At 43.0% G+C, this 21,953-nt stretch overlaps 2 protein-coding genes across 7 annotated transcripts; both read left to right on the top strand.

Annotated features, from left to right (window-relative positions):
- Window positions 1–76: 76 nt before the first annotated feature.
- LOC6556783 (A-kinase anchor protein 9) lies at window positions 77–21,924 on the top strand. 6 transcript variants are annotated; one of them, XM_032743562.2, is made up of 13 exons: window positions 77–587; window positions 3,663–5,729; window positions 5,798–6,679; window positions 6,749–6,889; window positions 7,120–7,356; window positions 12,590–12,715; window positions 12,784–13,965; window positions 14,134–14,301; window positions 15,291–15,956; window positions 17,489–18,181; window positions 18,250–20,483; window positions 20,551–20,661; window positions 21,085–21,924. In XM_032743562.2, exons 1-13 carry the CDS (start codon window positions 561–563, stop codon window positions 21,446–21,448), a joined length of 8,898 nt encoding a protein of 2,965 aa, XP_032599453.1. In that variant the 5' UTR covers window positions 77–560; the 3' UTR covers window positions 21,449–21,924. The 6 variants fall into 6 exon arrangements, with proteins under 6 accessions (XP_032599453.1, XP_032599462.1, XP_032599457.1 ...); XM_032743563.2 differs by lacking the exon at window positions 77–587 and adding an exon at window positions 1,560–1,623 and having other exon boundaries at window positions 21,085–21,922; XM_032743571.2 differs by lacking the exon at window positions 7,120–7,356 and having other exon boundaries at window positions 21,085–21,923.
- LOC116806592 (putative odorant receptor 71a) lies at window positions 9,954–11,386 on the top strand. Its single transcript, XM_032733895.1, has 3 exons — window positions 9,954–10,801; window positions 10,873–11,139; window positions 11,201–11,386. The coding sequence occupies exons 1-3, from the start codon at window positions 9,956–9,958 to the stop codon at window positions 11,255–11,257; spliced, it is 1,170 nt and encodes a 389-aa protein (XP_032589786.1). The 5' UTR covers window positions 9,954–9,955; the 3' UTR covers window positions 11,258–11,386.
- Window positions 21,925–21,953: the final 29 nt, after the last annotated feature.

Here is a 21,953-nt window from a genome sequence, read left to right as displayed (position 1 = left end):
TTTCAGTTGCACATTGGGCGCGCTGTGTTTGTGTTACGTGCAACGGTTCTGATCGGTTGCACATCACAAATCTGTTGCACGTTCCGGGTTCTGGAGTATACATTTCAGAGCAGCCGGAATAGCTACTCTACAACGATGGTCTGACGTGTTCGCGTACTTTCATTTCTATTTGTCGTGTGTTTTAGTCTTGTAAAGTCGTATTTTGTGAGACGATTGTTCTGTTTTGATATTTTACGTAAATCTTTTCGGCTACATAACCTGCAAGAAGTTCTCATTGTGTTTCAATTGTAAAGCAATCCAACTAGAAATAGACTTTGCCGCCCATTCAAAACAACAGCAACAACAACATCGCATCTGTGCAAGAGTGTGGATAACAGAATATGTATAATTGACAGCCGCAAATGTTTCCCCGATATTCAGTTGTTTATATATATGTATAATTTTCTTGGCACAATTTTGGCGGCGACCCTTCGACAAATTCGGCCAAGTGTGTGTGCTAAAAGTGTACTTTGATAATGAATTTGATCAAAAATCAAAACGATTAGTGAACCAGTGACATCATGAATCTATATACAATATATGATTGGGTATGTTATTAGACAAGTATATTTAATTTCTCTAAATTGAGAAGCAAAAGCATTCTACTGACAACTACTACTGGCATTTATCTAGCAATTTTAAGTGAAAAATATTGCTTAAAATAGAATAATGTTTCCATTTTGGCTTCAGAAAACAAAGTAACTGCTTAATTCGCAACTTTTCAAATTTGTATCTTATTAACTGCCACTCTTTTTAAGTCGTAAGATATTTGAGGCAACGAAGTGTTCAATATCTTTATTATATTATATTACTATTATGGATTAAATTTAACTCCAATTCGCACTTTCTGTAAGTCATGTGCTAGTTCAAGTTGTTGGAAGTTCTACTGTATAAAGTATAGTTTGTTAGTTTACTTTTATAATAGACATCTTTATTATCTGCACGTGATTACAAATCGTGGAAATTAAAGGCGCCTTTGACCTTTTAGTGCTACTCAGCCAAAAACATTCAAAGGCACAAATAAAATAAACATTCAAATTTAGCGCCTTATCAACTCGGCACCATCAGCTAGAAACAGAACACAGAACACAGAAAACAGAACACAGACAGCAGTCAGCAGGCAGCATGTTGATGGGGCTTCTCTTTGGTTGCCAACATGTTGCCCGCGGTAGTCGAATCTTTTTTACGTTCCACATTTTGTTTATAAATACGAAATGGGAGCGCATTTGGTGCACGGAACCGCTTGGAACCGCATTGCAAATATTGTTGTGCTCTCTGCTCTGGATTGACTGCCTCTGATTTGAATTGGGATTCGTATCGACGACGACGCCTCCAACGTCAGCGCGGCATTTTTATTTATAAAAGAACTTGCATTGCAGGCGGTCGCTCCGGTTGCTCCGTTGCTCCGTCGCTCGGTCGGTTGTCTGTGCGGTAAATGAAAAGCGACGCATATGTTTGTTGCAAGTTGTTAAAAATGAATAATTACATCTATTTAACGACAAAGTGAGCACATTAAGTTCAATTGTCAGCGGCTTCATCTTGCCAACATCAAACACTTCGACCTTAACCATGAGTAAAATCCATGTGAGTTGATGATTGCTATATTCATTTGTTTATCTCTGTGGGGTTAAGAGTAGTGAAAGAGTCCGAAAAGAACTGCGTCATATTTGGACATAAATTTCATATACTTGAGTGATATTCGTGTCAATTTTTGGCATATATTTATGTTATAAAAATCAGATACCCATCGATGATGGCCTCTGTTTAATAGGTGTGGCTCAAATTTAACCGACATCTATGCCACAAAATGTGTGTCACACCCAAAGCAAGGCAGACAGCGACAACAACAACAGCAAACAGATTTCAAAGAACCAACTGAGCTTGGCGAACGAAATGAAATTTATTTAATCGCAATATTTGTAGGAGCTGGAAATATAAAGAACTTGCGACACGCACACACAGCCAGCAAAAGTTTTTCAACAACGGGAACTAGAGTAACCATGGCGATGGCGAAAACTGTTATCCCGATACTATTAAAGGACCTCAACTCAATTTGCGTAGCTTGACAAGTTCAAGGACGTTCAACGGGAACAATACCAGCTCAACAATTCAAGCCTTGTGCCTTGTCTTCTCTTCGATTGAGTATTATGCGTTGACCTACATGTCGTATGCACAATTTGCAATTGTTTAGCATTCGCTCAGACATAAACGCAATGAGCGCAACGATCTCAATTAATGTCGAATACATGCACGAAATATTCTCTAATTGAATCTCCAGACTTTTGGGCGGATGCTGCAACAGTTCCAAACATTTCTATTACCTCACCAGAACACCGTCATTACTCACTCAAGTGGACAACATTTTAATTAGTGGCCACATTGCCATATATCCATATATATATATATATATACATACATATATATAGATATATAGAAATGAACGAACCATCTGCATACTTTAATAAGTTGCAGGCGGTGATCGGTGAGTTTATTACAAAATTTCAACAACAAGAAATTTATGCCTCGGAATGATTCTAATTATAAAAGGGCGGTCGCGGTAGCTGGCAACTTGATGCGTTGCCGTGTTGTGAGTGCCACACACACACAGCTGCAATCCATCACACACATCGCGCCCTGAGTCAGCCACAACGTGGAACGTACACCAGATGCTGCCTCCAATAATCACTTGAGTTAGCGATACAGTTGCGGGTCAATTGGCCGGAGATGTCAGCGATTGTTGCCTAATCAATGTTGATCTTGTCTCTTGTCTCTCGTATCTTGGATCACCGATCGCATTTGGTCTGCTTCTCTGTTAATTTTATAAAAATCTCTAGCTGTCATTTGGTTGGGCAAGCCGTCGCTTAACCCCATAATCCTCACAATGCTGTTGTTGTCACAACGGCGCATCGTTGGCGTTGAAAATGAGGTGACATCATTACGAAAATGAAAATCATTTGTGTAAATGCATTTTTTATATGGCATCAGGCGTGTGGCCCCAAAAGTGTCACTGCCAAATCGTACAACGGCCGAACAAATGTAAAAATGTTGCACATTTTAAATACTATTAAACAAATATGTATCTAGATACTTGCAGACACTGCACGCTTTGCGTATGTATTTCTTCAAATTGTTCTGCATTTTCTAATACTTTTGTTCAAATTTCATTTATAACATTTTGATTATAAATTTAAGACTTATCGAATGACCCTCCATCTATAAGATGAAATTTCTGTAAAAGTTGTAATTAATTTGTTGAGCTCAACATATTTTCATTATTATTAGATTGTGTGAAAAGCAAAAAGATATCACACAACACTTTATAACATTAATTTTACGGCCTGCGAAGTGAAGTTTACGAATTCGGTCAAAAAATTTATGAATCGTTTTTTTTTTGTAGCGCTTTACAAATAAGTTTAAAGTCGATCGAAATTTTGTATTTAACCTTGGCTACTTTTCAACCAGGTGTGTATTTTCACACAGATCGACAAAAATTAGCTTGAAATCGATCGGCAGATAAGCATAAATATATATATATATTATATACTTTTGTGTGGAATTTTTGCAAAATCAATTCTTAGCTGCCCACGAAATAATAAATTGTCCAATTTGTTGCCTCATTTCAGATTACATCCCTTCTACGGACGAGCAGTGGCAGCGCCTTTTACAAGGCAATCGAGGCACCAGAGGAGCCAGTCGGCGTAGCGTCGTCCACAGATTCAACAGTCGCTGCTGGACAGCAGCAAGAACAAACACAGGCGGCTGCGGCGACCAGTCGCAATTATATCGTACAAAATGTGGATGTTGAGTTTATACCAACATTAAATTTTGTGTTTCACAAGTCTGTCGTCAAGAAGGAAGAGCTAAAGCAGCAGCAGCAGCAACAGCAACAGCAACATGTTGCTGACGACTGCTCAGATAACGAATCGACGCACACATATATAATCTCCAGAAGTAGCTTGACAGCACTTACAAGCTGCTCAAGCAGCACTCCATACGCGGTCACATCGACCGATACTGCAGAGCTACTGCGGCAACAGAATAATCTCAGTCTCACCGAGGACGACCAGACAGTGTCCTCGTTTAGTATTGAACCGCCAACCAGTTCTATGACCATTGAAATGGCCGAGCAACACACAACGGCGACAACAACCACAACAACAACAGCCACAAGAAGTGAGACAGCGAGCAGCAATGATATAATGGAGACTAGGGCGACCACACTGACTACAACGACAACCACAAGCAGCAGCATCGAAGAGGATATCGAGGAGGCCATCGAGTTGAGTGAGGTGGAGGAGCAACTGAACTCGAACATTGAATCGCTGTCCGAGGCAGCGGCTTTTGCCCGACCGCAACAACAATCACAAAAAAGTGCCAAAACTGAGAGCAGTGAGGAAGCTGCCGAGTTTCGCATTGACGACGCTGAACTCTCTGGCGGCCAGCTGGCCCAACATTTTGTGGTGGATGATGAGAGTGATGATGACGATGCTGAACCAAACAGTCCAAAGGATCAAGCAACGCTGTCCGATGACGAAGACGAAGACGATGAAGATGATGATGATTTTGATATTAGTTTACCATTGGAAAATAGAAAACCAATTCACTCCCGTCATGAAGAAGATGTTGACGTCGACCCTGGTGTGGAGGTGTCGTTGCAAGCACAGAACGAAAGCGAGAGTCTCAGCAACCAAAGCACCACAGACGATGTCTCTGATTTTGTGGATGAACCGCATCACGCATCCGAATCGGCAATCGAAGCCGATGAGGAGGAACATCCGCAAAGTGCCGCGCCGTCGAGGCTAGAGGAGAGTGAATTGGATACAGCTGTTGGGCCACCCAGTGAGCAGGATCATTCAATGGAAGAAATCGTACACACAAATGAGTCCATAGAGATCACTTATGATGGTGAAGAAGCGGCTGTTAGCAGCACGCTATGCAGTGCATCGCAAAAATTAGAAATGATTACAGATCTGGATGGATTGGAGCCATCAGATGGCCCACATGCGGTGGCAACTTTAAGGCTGCCCCAATTGCAACTGGCACAAATAGTCGAGCACAAAAGCGCCAAGATGCTTGAAACGCTGTATCTGCAACCGGAGTCACAAGAACAAATCAATGATGAGGATGAAGATGAGGATGACGATGATGATGAGGAGGAGGAGGCCTCCATGCAGCTGCTGAAGCTACGTCTTATGGCCATGCATCAGCAGCCGCTGTCTGAGAGCGGTGGCAAGAATTCACCCACAGAATCGCCAGCTTCACAGGAGAACACAACAACTAACAGCACAGCAAACGTGGAGCTGAAGCAAATGGAACGTGTACCGCTGACAGAGTTCAGCAAGGATGTGCTCGAGGACATTACCGAGGAGAGTGAACGTCTACTTTCGCTGAGCACCACAGTGGAGGAGCCGAAATCGCTGTCCCTGGAGGAGACAAAAACACTGCAAGAATGCAAAGTTGGCAGCAATTCAAGTTTGGTCAGCTTAAACATGTTGAAACAGCTGGAGGCCAAGGTGCAGGATCTACACTCACAGCTGGAGACCAAAGATAACTGCCTCGCCTCGCTAAACATGCAGTTGGAGACGGCACGTCGTGAACCCAGTGCGGGTCCAGCATCTGCGCGGGACAGCAGCTCCCTGGTGACTACCTCAACGGAATATCGCACATTCCAAGAGGAGTTTGGGGCGCCGGTAAGTCTTCATTACATTAACAACATCTGTACATATGTATTAACTTGTATCATATTGTGTCCTTGCAGACGCTAGACATTTATGTGGAGCTCTCCCGGCGCGATGATATTATTGCCAAGCTGACGGAATCGCTGCAGCACTCGCTAAACGTGCGTGGCCAACTGCAATCGGATTCGGATAGACTTGGCGACGAGGTGCAAGCGTTGCGCAGACAGCTGCATGAGGCCATCGACACCGTTAAACGGAGCAGCGGCTGGTCAGATCGAGAGGCCAATGCTGGCGGACACATCTCGGAGATTTCAATGGATCTGATAAGCGAAAGCGACGATGATCTGGATCGCAACTACCTGACAGATCACGAGGAGCGTGTATCGCGCAGTTCACGCGAACGACAGCTGTCGGTGCCTCGCCAGTCGGTGGGCGTTGATGATCTGGGCGTGGAACCGCTGCCACCTGAATGGCCGCCTGCGTTCAGCAAGCAAATAGAACAGTTCCAAAAATGCCTGCTGCCCGGCGAGCTGCGACCGTTTCTTTTGGTGCAGCGCAAGTTTGATGACTATTTGTCCCAGCAATTGTCACAGTGCCGGGATCAGAGCGCCCAAGAGCTTCAAGCCAATCGGGAGCAGTGGGAGCAGGACAAACTGGCCAGCGAGCAGGCACAGCAGGCGGCACATGGCAAGCAAATGGAGGAGCTGCGCAAATACTTCGAGCATCGTTGTGCTGACCTAGAGAAACAATTCTCGGACGATGTGTTCTCGCACAAGTCTCAGCATGTGAGCGGCGACACCTCATCCGAGTGTTCGGAGGTGGAGCAACTGCCCGATGAGTTGGCCTCGAAGGAATCATCGCCGCGCAAGCGTAAACGTGCCGAATTGCTGCTCAGTCCCAGTCATCGAGAAATCACGCCCAGCGGACTAGGTGCCCTGGGCGAGAAGGAGACCAAAGACAATGTGAGTAAACCACTCAAGTGGAGTCCCCCTAGAGTTGATTGAGACCGATGCTTACAATTAATATTACAGATGTCGCTGGAGATTGCCGACCTCAAAGTCTTCTATCAGACGCATATTCATGAGCTGAAGCGCTCCCACGCCGAGCAGGTTCGCAAACTGACCGAACGTCTGAGATTCCATGAGCGTCGTCATGCGGACGATGATTATCTGGTGAGTTTCTATTCATTTAATATATTGTCGCATGTGTAAAACCAATGCAAAATCGAGTCACATATTTACATATTTGTGTGGACCAATATGCAATTACCTGTGCGTTGTTTGTTGACTAACTGCTAACTGTGCATGTTCGTTCTTGTTTTTCTACTTTTATAACCCAATAAAAACAATTAAACCCGACTCTGTGACTACCTGACACCGCAAACAACAACTAACCTGACCAGCCTGCACCTAAATCACCGAGTACCTGCCAAAAATCCAATGAAGATACAGTTGATGTATCGCCAGCGCCTGCCCAGAATCCAAACAGCTCGCTAATCATAATCGATGAGGATGAGCTGAATTTCAAGAACGAATCGCAGGTGATTCAGCGCATCATTGAGGAGTATGAGCGACGATTGCAGGAGCAACTGGCGCTGGCACGCCAGGACATTGCCACTGAGCTGGAGCAGCAGATACAGGTAAGGAGTTTGCTGCACAGCTGCTTATTAACAAGATGCAACATGCTGCATGTGATTGTGCTCTCTGCATGCTGCTGAGTGTGATTCACCAAGCTTCCCTTCGTTTGTCGTGTTTTTTTTTTTTGAGATGCAAATTATTTCTGTGTATTCGTTCCGTTCAATGAAACGCCGTAGTGTGCCTTGAAGCACGCACCGTACGAGCGAAATTGTGCTACATTTTGGCTAGTTGCCAGAATCGCGTAAATTAATTTTGCAATGGAGTGGTCCAAGTTCTTTAACTATATGTATGTGTGGCCACTCAAAAGGTAGATAGCTATAAAGAGAGATCATTTTACTTAGCTGTTTGCCGGAATCAGCATACAACATACAATTTGTACTCTTTGATATCAGCAGAGCTATTTTTAAGGCCAAAGTCAACGATCCCCATCGAATGTTGACTTATGTCATCCCTTTGCCTGACACGTCCTCCAGTGACAACTGTTTCCTATATTTGGAGGACTGATTTATGGCGCTAAGTGATATATTTTATGTACAACTTTACAGCACTTAAAATACATTGTCATTGCAAAGTGTTGGACAATGCTTTGCAGTAAATAATCTGGTCGCGACAATTGTGGTCGACTAAATGTGTGTCACATTTAAAAACAAAACATATGGACATATATATAAATACATATATATTTTGCAGCATATATAGTGGAAATATACACAAATCTGTACAATTTAAGAGTTCGGGTAAATAAATGAAGAGTAGCGAATTACCGCTGCTGCATGCCGAATTCCATAGTCATCGAAGTTGGGAGCCTGGTGGTTAACTTGCTTCTAGGTGAGCAACGCCTTCACATTGACGGGCATGAAGTCTGAGAAGTGTGCCTTGAATGCAATTAAGTCAACTTTAGCAGACATTCAGCGATTTGGATTATTTACTTATGAGATACAGATATATGTACATGCATGTATATACCATGTATTCATGTAGATGTATTCGTATATACATTTGTATGTGTGTATGCGTATAAAACAAACATGTGCTTCTCGTTGAATTCCGTAAACAAACGACTGGCTATGCATTTATCCACTTCACAATTGAAGATAAAGCCAATAAAGCCTGGCCGGAAGTGCGAAGGGTAGCTCGGCTTAAAATTAATCAACTCCAGTGTGACTTTTTGTATATTGAAGAAGTGTGAGCAAGCGATGACGGCTATATGCCACCATTAATATGTATGTACATATGCACATACTTACATATACATATGTATGTGAGTGCAATAACAATGCACACTCCAGTGTCCAAAATTAACGAACATAAATTTAAATTAATTTCTTCACGCAGCAAGCCTATAACACAGAGCAAGCAGTGCACTGCTTGCTGCGTGCGCCCACAAGGCAAATGCTCTCTTGTTGTTTATCTCTCTCTGTCTCTCTCTACCTCTCTCTTTCTATCACTTGCTAGGGAGCGTGCCATCGATCTTTATTAAATAGCCTGGTAGCTCGAGGCGACTGCTCAGTCTTTTCCGTTACTTCAAAGCGTGCGTGCGCTAAATCACTTTGTGTTTGTATAGTGTTGAATATAAATATATATATATATGTATATATATGTATGTGCGTGAATACACATGTATAAAAACACATACTATTGAATTAGCATAAAAACATGTGCGCTCAAGAGATCGTTAAATGATATAAATACAAAAGAAAAAAATCAAAATCAAAAAGAACGCCAAATCAACAAATGCAAATACATACAAACAGATGTTCTTAATAATGATAAAGTGGAACTATAATATATACTATGACATGCAAAAATTCACTTGATGTGTACAATTAAATATATACAAAATAAACAAACATAAATCAAATCTAATTTGTTAAGAAGCGGATACAATTCAAAATCTAACCGTTTTATCGTTGGCGTGCTTTCCACAATAACAAAACAAATAGCATACATACATGCATACAAAGTGGATTTTTGGATTTGAAAAGGCCACTAAAAAAGTAAGAAAACATTTAACTAGTTATTAGTTAATAGAACTAAAAATAGTCAATATTTATAACTGTATCTGAATTTTGCTTAGGCCAACGTTTCTTAGACACAATTTTATTATTTTTTTTTGAAAATACTCGAAACGTTCAAAGTGTGAACACTTTGACTTAGGATGCGTTCCAAAACTAGACAAGTCGTTGCCCTTTTCCAAAAGCATAAACACTAAGTATTCCCATTCCCATTCCGATTCCCATTCCCATTCCCAACATGTGATGTTATTTTTGTGTAAGGCGCAAAAATTTGGTTTGCTGCTGGTGCTTATTTTGGAAACATGGGTCTATTTTTAATGCGACACTCTCGGCTCGGAGTATTCATTCTGCTTGTGCTGCATTTAAATCGAGTGAATGCAATGAATGCACCCAAGCGACTCCAACTGCTCCAACTGCTGCTCATGAACATTGATATCGATTTTCATATTAGGCAAATTTTGTATAATTGATTTTTAATTGAAAGCCCGAAACGCCCACAAAATGAAGCAATTAGCAAGTAACTGCCATTTTTTTGGGTATATAAGGACCATTTTGTTTGGGCTAGTCGTCTGTACTAGTTTATAAAATGGATTTCGATAGCATAAAAGCTTCGCGGATTGTGGTGCGCTTTCTTCATTTCTTTGCAATATGGCCAAATCAGGGCTCATCCTTGGATACGCCATGGATCCGAAGATGCAATCGCTATTGGCCTTATCTGATACATGGCGTAATGACCTTTATGTTCACGGTCCTGATGTGGGTTGAGGCTTTCGTGACAAACGATTTTGAGCGGAGAGCCGAAGTGCTCTTCATTATGCTAACAATGACGAGTCTATTGGCTAAGATTGTGAACAATTGGCGTCGTCATCACATTGCCCGCGAACTACTTGAGGAGTGGTCAACTAGCCAGCAATTCAAAGTAAATTTTGGCCAGGAGCGCGATATTTGGGAGTTGGCACATCGTAGATTCGCTCTGGTCACCTATGTGTACATCTTTTGCAGCGCCGGCTCGGGTGTCTGCATCCTCATGTCGTCGCTGCTTAACTATCCTAATAAATTGCCATTTTGGATGTGGGTCCCTTATGATTGGACACAACCCGTCAATTTTTGGTGCACATTCGCCTTTCAAGTGATCGCAGTGCCTTTTTCGTGCCTTTCCAACGTCGGAATGGACTTGCTCAATTGCTATCTGATGCTGCACATTTCGCTGTGCCTCGAATTGGTCGGTATGCGCATGGCTGCACTTGCTCCAACTGGCAACAGCTTGGAGTCTGAGCAGCAGCTGCTCGCGCAGTTTGTGGCAATTATTGCGCTCCACAGACGCATCAAAATGCACACGAACCGGATTCAAATGTTCATTTCCAGTAGCACACTTATACAGATCTTGCTGAGCTCCATTATAATCTGTCTCACCATCTACTGTTTACAGATGGTAAGTGACATAAGAGTCATATGTGTATTACAAAGAAATATAATTAATATGGTTATCTGGGTCCTTCGCAGCGTACTACATTGCAGGATCCATTTTTCTTCTTGATGAAGTCTCAGTATTTATTCGCGATGACGTGGCAAATCTTTCTGCCCTGCATGTATGGGAATCAAATTATAGACAAAGCAAATCAGTTGGTCAATGATCTTTATACCTGCCAGTGGCCAGATATGTCTGTAAAAATGCGTCGCCAGATATTCACATTTATGATCTACCTAAATCGTCCCATGGAATTACAAGCCGGCAGCTTTTTTGTCATCGGTCTGGTACTGTTTGGCAAGGTATTTTCATTTGTTGAGTTGAGGCTAACTTAATGATCTTATAACGATATTCACCTTACAGATAATGAACCAAGCCTACAGTCTTTTGGCACTGCTCCTAAACGTCGATGATGAATAAGAAGCGGGTGTATTTAACTGGATGACATGATAAACATTTTGTGTATCTCTTAATTTGTTATTTGGAATTTGATGTTGTAATTCAATAAAAGTAGATGCACTTTCGTTGGTTCTATTGCACTGAATATATATCGCGAAATAAATAGTATATATTTATCTAAAAATCTGTTCACTTGTAAACAAAATTCTATAGTAAATTTATCACTCGCAGGTGTAATTCATTCAATATAAATATTATGAATATGTACATTTTTATTGCAAAATTTACCACTGCGATAATTTTTGAGTAAAAATACATCGATGTATTTTCATTTATTATTTATTTGATTAGTTGAATTATTATACAACTTCTTACTTGTCATACCAATATATATATATATATGTATGAAGTCATGACGTATGTGAACATTTACACAAATTTTGATTTCAGTTTTCTTCAATGTGTCTCTTTCACCTAGTTATGCAAGAAACTAAAAATACCTTTTTTCTGTGCTATGCAAATTCTGCCAGACATTGCATGCAAAATTTTCAAAACTGAGACAGAAATAAAAATGTTTCTTGACATATTCTTCGCCGTAAAGTTTCAGCATAACTTGTTTAATGATAATGCACCATTGTAGAGCACTATCTCTCTCTCTCTCTCTCTATTTTTGCACTGTTCTCTTTTGATCTATAATCTTTTAATATAGAAAATTGGCCGTAAAAGGAAATATATAATAATAATCAGAAAGATGCAACAGAATAATCAGCTTTGCACTCCGGGCGACCTCAGTGCGGCAGATAAGGCAGATCAAGTGCTGCTCATCTGTTTGTAAAAATATTTCTTTTAAATTCGTTTAATTGAAAATTTGACGTTTAATGCTGCTGCCACAGTTGCGACTTCTACGCCAGTTCTTACCACTTCTCTGCGGCACGTTCATTAAGATTTATTTATGTATGTATGCCACAGTAGCAGCAGCAGCAGCAACAACAGCAAAACTTTGAGATACAACCACGGGTCTCGATAAACAAACAAAACAAGACAGAGTGGGGGAGATCGTTGATGATTTTCTTCATTGTCAGATCAGATGTAAAAGAAAGCTTAGGAATTTTTAACGAAATTCGTCTGTAGGAGAATATGTAAATATTTTGCTTTGATAAATAAATATTTATGTCCTGTTGCACTGAAAAGCTGTCTTTCGAGGGAAAATCTGCCCGAATATAGCATCGATGCTTCAATATGTCTGCATGCAAATGTGCAGCAAACTTTCACAGACTTTGATATACATATGTATTTTGTGTATGTACAATTTGATTTCAATCAATAATGCCCTGTCCGATTTGTTTCTTTTAGAGTTTGTTGTCGGAGAACGCCGCGAATGATCAACACTGGCCCAAGGAGCTTATATTGTTACGCGAGAAGTTCACGGCAAAGAGTCAATTGGAGATCACCCAGTTGAATATCAAACATGCTGAAGAGGTGACTATTATATTGAACTTATCAGTTTAATGCAATATGCACAAATAACGCTTCCAATTGTTGTCTAGATGTCGCGCATAAAATTGGATTATGAGAAACAACTCAACCGCAAGAACAAGCGGCATCTGACCTTCGATTCGGGTCGAGACTTGGATCACATTATCAACGAGCGAGATGGTCTGCGGGAATTATCAAAGAGTTTTCGCAGCGTCCTCTGTCGCCTGGCCAAGTGTGTGGCCAACTGTGAGGGCGACCTCAACGCAACACTCTCCGAGGAGATGCAGCGCATACTGGCACATAGTCGCAGTCAGGAGGGTGGCGATGATTTAGAGCAAACGCTGAGCAGCTCTTTGCTGCAGGGTTCGTTCAATAACACAAAGCAGCGTCTGGTGCCCGATGTCCATAGTCTCTTGGAAGTGGTTGAGGATCCCAGCCTAGTGCAGTTTATCGACAGCAAAAGTCCCGACGACAATAATGAAGATTTCGATTTAGGCGATTGCCTCGAACGTCTAAAGTCAGAGGCCGCCTATTTACTGCAACTCTCTGAGGATCTGGATAGGCCTAACGTCGCCGAACCTGCAGAGCCACTGGATGAGACGGAGAAACAGGAACATGAGCTGTGCTGCGAAGCCGTGGATGGCCTAAAGACAACTGCACCACAGCATCCAACTCAGCAGCAGCTGCTCCACGAGTTTATGCGCACCAACTCGCTAAACGATCAGCATTTGGGCGAGGCGCATCAGCGCAAGACCAGCCATGGTGTACAAATCAACAAGACGCACAGTTCACTGCCACTGGATCTGCAGCAGCAGGCTGGCAATGCCTCCGAGCTCAGTTTTCAGCTGATAGAGCTGAAGAATCGTCTAATTAAATCGGAAACAGATCGTCAGAAACTGCAGCAACAACTCACGAATACCATCGATCGTAATGCCGAGTTGGGACAGGAGCTGGAGGCGCTGCGCGATCAGCTATCGCAGTTGAACTCACTGAATCATACAGATTATGCCGAGGGCTATGGCCTCGGTGACATGAAGAGCTCGCAGGCGCTAGATCAGTCATCGGCCAGCTTTGTCCAACTACAGGAAAGGGCACGCCATTTGCTGACCTCACCCACGCAGAAGCAGCAGCAGCAGTCACAGGAGCCGGGTAATTCAACGGTGCTATTACTGCAGATGATAGAGGACTTCTGTCGCGAGGGCGATAAGGTTGTGGAGTCTGGGAAGAAGGATCGCGAAGATCTGCAGTCACAGGTAAGTTAACGCCTCCCTAATTTATACCTATATCAATATCATCTGCAGTGCTAAACGCATGATCAATCCGTATATAATACCCGTTGAGCGCGTCTAGTTTGTAAGCCAAGTATCAGTTTAGGTTATTATACCTCCCAATCCATATGCCTACCCCTACCGCCAAAACAGATTGACACCGCTGACAAACAGCTGAAGGCCACCAGGCAGTTCCTGGAGGAGCAGGCCGGCGAACGCGAACAGGAACGCGATGAGTTTCAGCGCGAGATTGAGCAGCTTAAATTGCAGCTGCGTGACAAGGAAAAAGAGCGCAGCTCTTTTGCCAATGCCTCTGAGGAGGTGAGTGCCCTCTCATGTCGTGGGTCTCTTTGAGTCATATATTGACCGCATATATATGTTCTATATGTATACTTATGATTGGTTTCATGTTCCTTTGTTTCGTTTGGTTTTATGGTTTGGTTCTCTCTTCTTCTGGACTATTTTTTATATAAATATATTTATTTATTTTTAAAATGATTTAATTGCGCTTCTACACATATTGTGTAGGTCTTGTTATATTTTAAGTTCCTTGTTCCTTTTCCGCACCGATTCCAATAACACGTATGTTAAACTAATCCAGATTTAGTTGCTAGTTATAATACACAAATTGGCTGAATTTAGTGAATTTAGTGAACACTCAAAGCACTTAATAAACAACTGATTGGCTGCACCTGTTCGGCCCAATTCAAAATTATGCCTACCTTATTGATGTGCCTCCCCCACCCAATCCAGTGAATATTTCATTTTGCTCTTCATATTGAAGTCAAGGGCAGCATGATTGTCTGCTATATGTACTCATGCCCATATATATATATATGTATATATATATAGATATAAATCTTTCGTAAGCATGTGCGGACGTAGTATTTATAGAAACAAAACAAAAACAAAAATTAAGAAAATATTCACGGCGGGGGTGCGATTTAAATTCATTCGAGTCAAATACTCGTTTCATTGAGAATTATCTACACACACACAGATATATATTTCTACTAACATAAGATTGAAGATAATATGTTATAACCTTGATGAATATGCTAATCGTAATCCTCTTTGCATGCACCCACAATAATCTAATCCTTACCAAATAACTGCACCTGAAATTGAAATGCACATTTAAGTTGAAGGTTGTCAAGCTGAAGCATGTAAGTTATAGTATACATCTATGTCACGATCAATCCCACGCACACAATTATAACATGAGCACACACATAAAACTACATTATTTGCTATTTATTATGTATTTAGCAAGTATTCTAACGTTTCTATATATAATCCCTTTCCAACAGTATGCCCAGTTGGAGGCGCAATTGAGCGAGGTCAATCAACAGCTGGGCGAATCGAATGCAAAGCGAGACAAATTTGAAGTGGAATTGAAGGCGTCAATAGACAAGATCTTTGTGCTGCGCGAGATTATCTCGGAGCTGGAGACACAGGTGCAGACCAAGGCGCTCAACGAACAGGTGCTGGACGAGAAGGCCAAGCAGTTGGAGGACTATGTACAAATGCAAATGCGTTCCAATGATGCCCTGCAACAGGAGGTGCACAGTCTGAAAACGGACATCGGCGAAGGATATCAGACGCGCATCCGTCAACTGGAGGAGAAACTGCAGCAGGGCATACCCTCTGGCGAACACGGCGTGGCCGAGCAACTGCGTGAAATTGAAACAACACTCGAACAAAAGACCAAGACACTGGAGTCCCTGCACAACTCAAACAACGCCTCCAACTCCTGCAGCCTGAGTGCCACAGAGGATGTATCTGTCCACGGTGGCAGTAAGCAGCCAACGGTTGCACATACAGCGGAAAGTTCACCCACGCATCACTCACTGACTGTGGAGGGATTGCAGCGTGTTTCCGAGAAACTGGACAAGCATACGAGGGTCGAGGAGGCTGCAATCAAGCGCATCCGTGATCTGGAAATGCAAGTCACTCAGATGCGCAGTGGCTGTGTGGTGAGTACTCGTAGTTCTTAGTACTGCTTTTGTGGTGAGTTGGTTGTTGTCTTCGCTGACACACCAGAAACAACAAAAGTTTCATGTAATGTTCTTACATATGTGGGAGGCATTTTTAAAAGGGCAGCTCCTAGCTCAATCAAAACAGCTTAAAGTGTAGTAAAATCAATGCATAGCTATTGACGTGTATTTACTTTTTATATATTTACTAAATTCAATTATTTAATTCTTTGAATTTCTACGCAGGAATTATCTGAAAGCTTAATTTGAATTGGTTTGTCGAGGTGTAAAAGTATTTGCTCTACACAGTTCACAGTTTTGTAAGCACTGTGCTATAATCACAGTTTTCGATACAGTGTGCTTTGATTACAGTTCCTGAGCATTGTGCGGATCAACGAGATTCTAAAATTGTAAACTGAAATTCTGCCTGTGTTTGGCATATCGCTCAGTTACCCACAGAGAGTCTCCCGCGACGCACATGGAAATGTGTGCGTTCAACTTGATAGTTGTGTTTTGAATTTTGTTTGATTCATTTAATTAAATTTGCCTAATAAATCGTTATAAAAGTGTCAATGCTGTTGCGCTCAAAAAATGCGCTCAACTTCAAAATGGTACCAATTCGAGTGAGTTAAATAGAATATGTATACAATTTCAATAACATAAAGACGCGGCACACAATTGAAACTCAATTGGCAGGCGGCACATTTGTTTATGTACATTTTATATACATATATATATATATGAATGATGATTTTTGACAAGGTTATAGACAAGTACATAAATGTATTGTACTTGGATTTAAATGCATTAAGTACATATTATGTATGTATGTTTTTATTTATCTTATTATTATATATTTAGTATCCTTATGCAATTGGCACGTAGTTCTTCTAACGGTATTTAGCACATCATTATTTGTTGTTTAGAAAATGGCACAAGCTCTGTCAAAAATAGATGCGCTCGTCATCACTTTGCCAGCTCCATTTATGTGCCCAGTTTGTGCTACTTTCAAATTCGAATCCTCAAAATAAATCACTTGACGCCTCCCCACTGATGCACCTGGCTCAATCACTACTAATATGTATGTTATGGTTATGGTTATGGTTGCATGCGCTGGTTTCTTGTGTTTACAATATGTTGCATGCCACAAGAGCCTAATTGAAAGACTAATACTCGTCTGTGCATTATGCATAATGCAAGTAAGCAGCGTGTGTGTGCCTGAATAAATTTCTTTGTTATGGCAATCGCTGTAAACGGGGGCTGGAGCAGTGCTTATGCCCGCATCGAATGCTTGCCATCCACACGACGCTGTGTATAAAAGAGATACGAGTACAGATATATAATGCAGATACATGTACCATTTATCGCCAGTGCTGTATCATTTGAATGCGTTCAATTTACTTTAATTGAAGTCGGCCAAAGGGTTGAGCGTGGGAGGGTTAGAGGGTGGTAGTGAGAGAAATGCAGATGCGGTCCATCGGTCGGTCATTGACTCTGGCAATTAATCGAGACTCTTTCACTTTACTCCGCAGGAATTGCAGCACGAGCGCGACTCGTTGCAGGGCCGCATCGATGAGCAGTCGCATCGAATTTCATCGCTGCAGAAGCGTCTGGAGGAGCAACGGCAACGGGCCGAGCAACTGCATCGCGTAGGCACCTCCGATCTCAATACGCGTGTCCACGAGCTCCAGAGCGAGTTGCGCAATCTGGGCGAGCAGTTGTCCGCCCGCGATAAGCAAATGGCCACCATGCAACAGCAGCTGCAACGCAGCAAGGATGAGATTGTTCGCCTTGAGACAGAGCTTGCTGCACGCTCGCAGCCGGATCGCAATCTGATCGAACGCTTGCGGGCCGAAGTGTTGCAGAAGGGCAACGAGTTGGACAAACTGAAGGAAACAATGCGCACCGAAATGGTCAATCGTCAATCGCTGCCCGATCTGATGCAAACCATGCTGGCCGACAAGAACGACGAGATTGACCATCTGCAGGAGCAGCTACAGGCAAAGGAGCGCGAATTGCAGGCAGCCAGGGATGTGAGTCCAGTCTCCTCCCCGGCAGCGGGCAAACAGGATGCCAGCACGAAACACAGTGCTCGCACTCTCAGCGATATTGGTTCGATCACCGAGTTCCCCGAACCGGATGTGGAACGTCGGGCAACAATGCGCAGTCTCAATGCACCCCTGCAGTTGCCCGAGTCTGCAGTGGGCTTCCTGCATCAGACAATGGTAAGACAATGATTAAAAGAGAGGGGATAACAAGTGCAATATTGTATTATCAACGATTTTAATTTCAGGAAACTTCAAAGGAAGCTGTCGCAAATCTCACGTACAAGCGTACTGATGACTTGAGTGGTTTTGTGGTGGCACATCCGGCCAACACTTTTGAGCATCCACACTACTTCCAGGATCCCAATGCACTTGGCGTAACCACACAAGTCAGTGGCGAATTGACGCCAGGCTTGGTGCCGCGACAGATCAATTTCTCGAATTTAACCGAAGACTCCAAGTTTAAGACGCCCAGTCTGTTGATGCAAACACCAGAGCTGCCTAAAGCTATAACATCACCGGAACTGAAGCAGCTGAAGGAAAAGCTATCCGCACTGGAGGAGGAGAAACAACAGCAAAAGACCGAACTGGAGCTGAATCTTAACCAATTGCAGCAGCAACTAGCACACGAAAAGGAGCAGCTGGACAGGCAGCAAAAGCTAATACGCGGCCACGAGGAGAGTGAGCGAAAATATCGCCAACGCATCGACTTGCTGGAGAACAGAATTCTGGAGACTGCCGCCCAGGAGGCTGCCGATCGTGAGACGCTCCGGAAAGAACTGAACTTGGTCAGTGCGGCGCATGCACAATGCGAACAACAGCATCAGGAAATGGCTGCGACACGAAAGCAAGAGTTAGAGACTCTCAATGCTGAGATAAAAACAAAGACGGAGCATAATCGAGAACTGACAGGACGATTGCAGTTGGCAATGGAGCGCACTGATCAATTGCAGCGACAGGTGCAGGATTTGGAGCGTGATCTCGAACGATTGAAGAACAATGAGCACAGCTCCAAGCAATATTCGGTAGACGAGATTGCACAGCAAGTAGAAAAGGAGCTCAACTACTCGGCCCAACTCGACTCAAACATACTCAAAGCCATTGAGAGCGAAGAGGAGAACAATTTGGACAACAAGTTGCACCAGAAGGAAGTCCAAACCGATGCGGATCCCACCGCTGGCAATGGCAACGGTCACGGCACCGATGACGAGAACTTTACGGGTGAACGTGAGCTGCTTAATCAACTGGAGGCAGTTAGGGCTCAGCTGGCCGTGGAGCGCGAACAAACGGAGACGTTGAGCCAAGAGCTGCTGGGCGAGAAACATCATTCGCAGGAAATACAGGAACAGGATGTCCTGATCATCGAGGCGATGCGCAAGCGTCTCGAAGCCGTTCTCGAAGCCGAAGATGAGCTACACAAACAATTGGACATGGAGCGCGAACGATGCGAACGACTGCAAACGCAGTTGACATCATTGCAGCGTGCCGAGAGTCGACGCAGCAGTTCGCTTTTAAAGTCACCCACAGAATCACCACGGAAATCACCGCGTGCCGATTTCGAATCGGAGCTGTGCGAACGACTACGCAGCGAACTGAAGCTACTGACTGCCCAGAATGAGCGGGAAAGGGAACGATCAGCGGACGCCCAACGCAACAGCGAACGGGAGCGACAACGGTATGAGAAGGAGTTGCAGGAACGTGTCGCATATTGTGAACGACTCAAGCAGGAGATGGATAAGCTGGCGCGTGACAAGGATTCGGCCGAAATGGAGCTGGAGCATTTCAACGAACGCCTCACACTGCAGGCCAACGAGATAGAGAGTCTGGAAGCGCGAATGGTGACCCTACAGGAGACGGAGACGCGTCGCGCCAACACCCGTGCTCGGCAGCACCAGGAAGAGGCCAAATTGCAGGCCGAGATTCATGAGCTAAAATCAAAGCTATTGGCTGCCGAGTCCACGAAAGAAAACCTCGAACAGAAGATCAACCAGTTGCGCTTTGATGTCGCCCGCTCATCGCAGCGCGAATCAAAGTTATCCGAGGCCTTGGCTCAGGCCAACGATCGTCTGGCCCACAGCACTGATGATACTGTGCCGGCACAATTCCTGCAAAAGATGAAGGAGATCAACACGCTGCTGGCGGAGAACACGCAAGAGAATCGCCAGATGGCCGAAACTGTGCAGTATCTGGTTGGAGAGCGTATTGCGCTGCAGAAGAAGTGCGAGGAACTTGGTGCGAGCAATGCCAATGGCAATGGCAATGGGAATGCGAATGTCAGTGAACTGGAGGAGCGATGCCGTCAACTACTTGGTCGCTATCTGCGCGTAGAGAGCCATCGCAAGGCGCTCGTATATCAGAAGCGATATCTCAAGCTAACCCTGGAAAGCTACCAAGCGAGTGAACAGCTGGCGCTACAAAATCTTGCTGGTGCTCCTGGATTGAAACTGACCCCTCAGCGAGTTACCAAAAAAAAGCTCTTCAAGTTAGTCACAACAATGACATAAATATGATTTTATTTGCATACTGAGAAACATTATTCTTTTTTAAAGGACTGTCGCACTGGCCATCATCGCCATACAACGCATCAAGTATATTGGTCGCATTTGGCACACTGGCAAGCGTATTGTTAGCAAATCGGTCTTCACAATAACGCAACAAAGGTGAGTGTAAATTGGGCATACGACGGACATTCGGAATACAGTTTATCTGTTCGTTTCTGTACATAAGCGATGCATAACTGCTTTCATTGTTCTACCCCCTCGTAGCACTAAGCTGCCTCTAGTGACAGTCAATATGAGAGTTAAATTGAGCAAAGGCGATTCCGCCAAGAAATAATAGTTGCTCGCAAAGGCCCAAAGTGCCAAAAGGTCGGCTCCATAAGCAATCAATTTGATAGCACCAATTTTTCACATACCATCACATAAATTATGTATATCAATGGCAATGAGCTGCAACCGTAGTAGTTATTAAGTATTTAGCTTTTCTCATAAGTATATAGTATTTTTTCTTTCACTTTTATTGGCTCTGTTCACCGAATTTAACAATGTGTTTTATAAGCTTACTGATGCATTTTTCCATTGCAGAGCTGGCCCGTGTCTTAATCTAAACGTGCCAGCATCCCCCCTGCCCGTGGCCAATCAATATGCCAACTTGAATGGCAACACGCCCACCAATTCGAACAACACGGGGCGTATGAGTTATGCGCCAGCCTCACCGTCCCACATGCCAGCTGTGAACTTCAGCGCCCTGCAGCCCATCGTACTAGCCCACGATTATACATTGCAAACACCGGCCCTGCTCAATAATAATCATGGCAACAATAGCTACAGCAGCAACAACAACAACAACAATAATAATAATAAAAATGACAGCTTGTTACCTTCGTTGACCAGTCTGGACTGGCCGACGACACAAAAATCGAAACGCGTTCATTCGCGACATCATTGATTAACGCAAATAAAAACTGGAATTATGCTCAAATCTAATTTGTTGTAGAGAACCCATTACCAAGACAGCCATGCATCCCAGTTGGAGGATGTATATGTATATGAAGAGCGGCCCATATTAGTGTTAATGTTCTATTCCTGCTAATTGTACATTTTAAGATGTTTGTTAAGTCATTATCAATTAATTGTATCTCTAGTTATATCTAGTTAAGAGCCAAAAATTGTCAACACCAACAAACCCTAGCTTGATTATGGTATGTAAATGTTATTTGCATGTAACAATTAATTAATTAATGTTTGGAATTATAGTTCTTAGTTGACCCTGTCTCAAACCCCAGTATTTATGTTCTATATATGTTTAAACACTTAGTTTATATTGATTTACCTAAGGAACAGCCACATTAATTACCCTAATTTCGTTTAATTTAAGTCCTGTGCGATTGTTTAATTGTTTTTAGGTTGATTAAAGTAAACTTATACATATAACATAATTTAATTTTTGTTTT

Source organism: Drosophila grimshawi, unplaced genomic scaffold, assembly GCF_018153295.1.
Source record: "Drosophila grimshawi isolate 15287-2541.00 unplaced genomic scaffold, ASM1815329v1 contig_44, whole genome shotgun sequence".
Classification (NCBI taxonomy): Eukaryota; Metazoa; Arthropoda; class Insecta; order Diptera; family Drosophilidae; genus Drosophila; species Drosophila grimshawi.
This window is presented reverse-complemented; position numbering and strand designations above follow the sequence as displayed.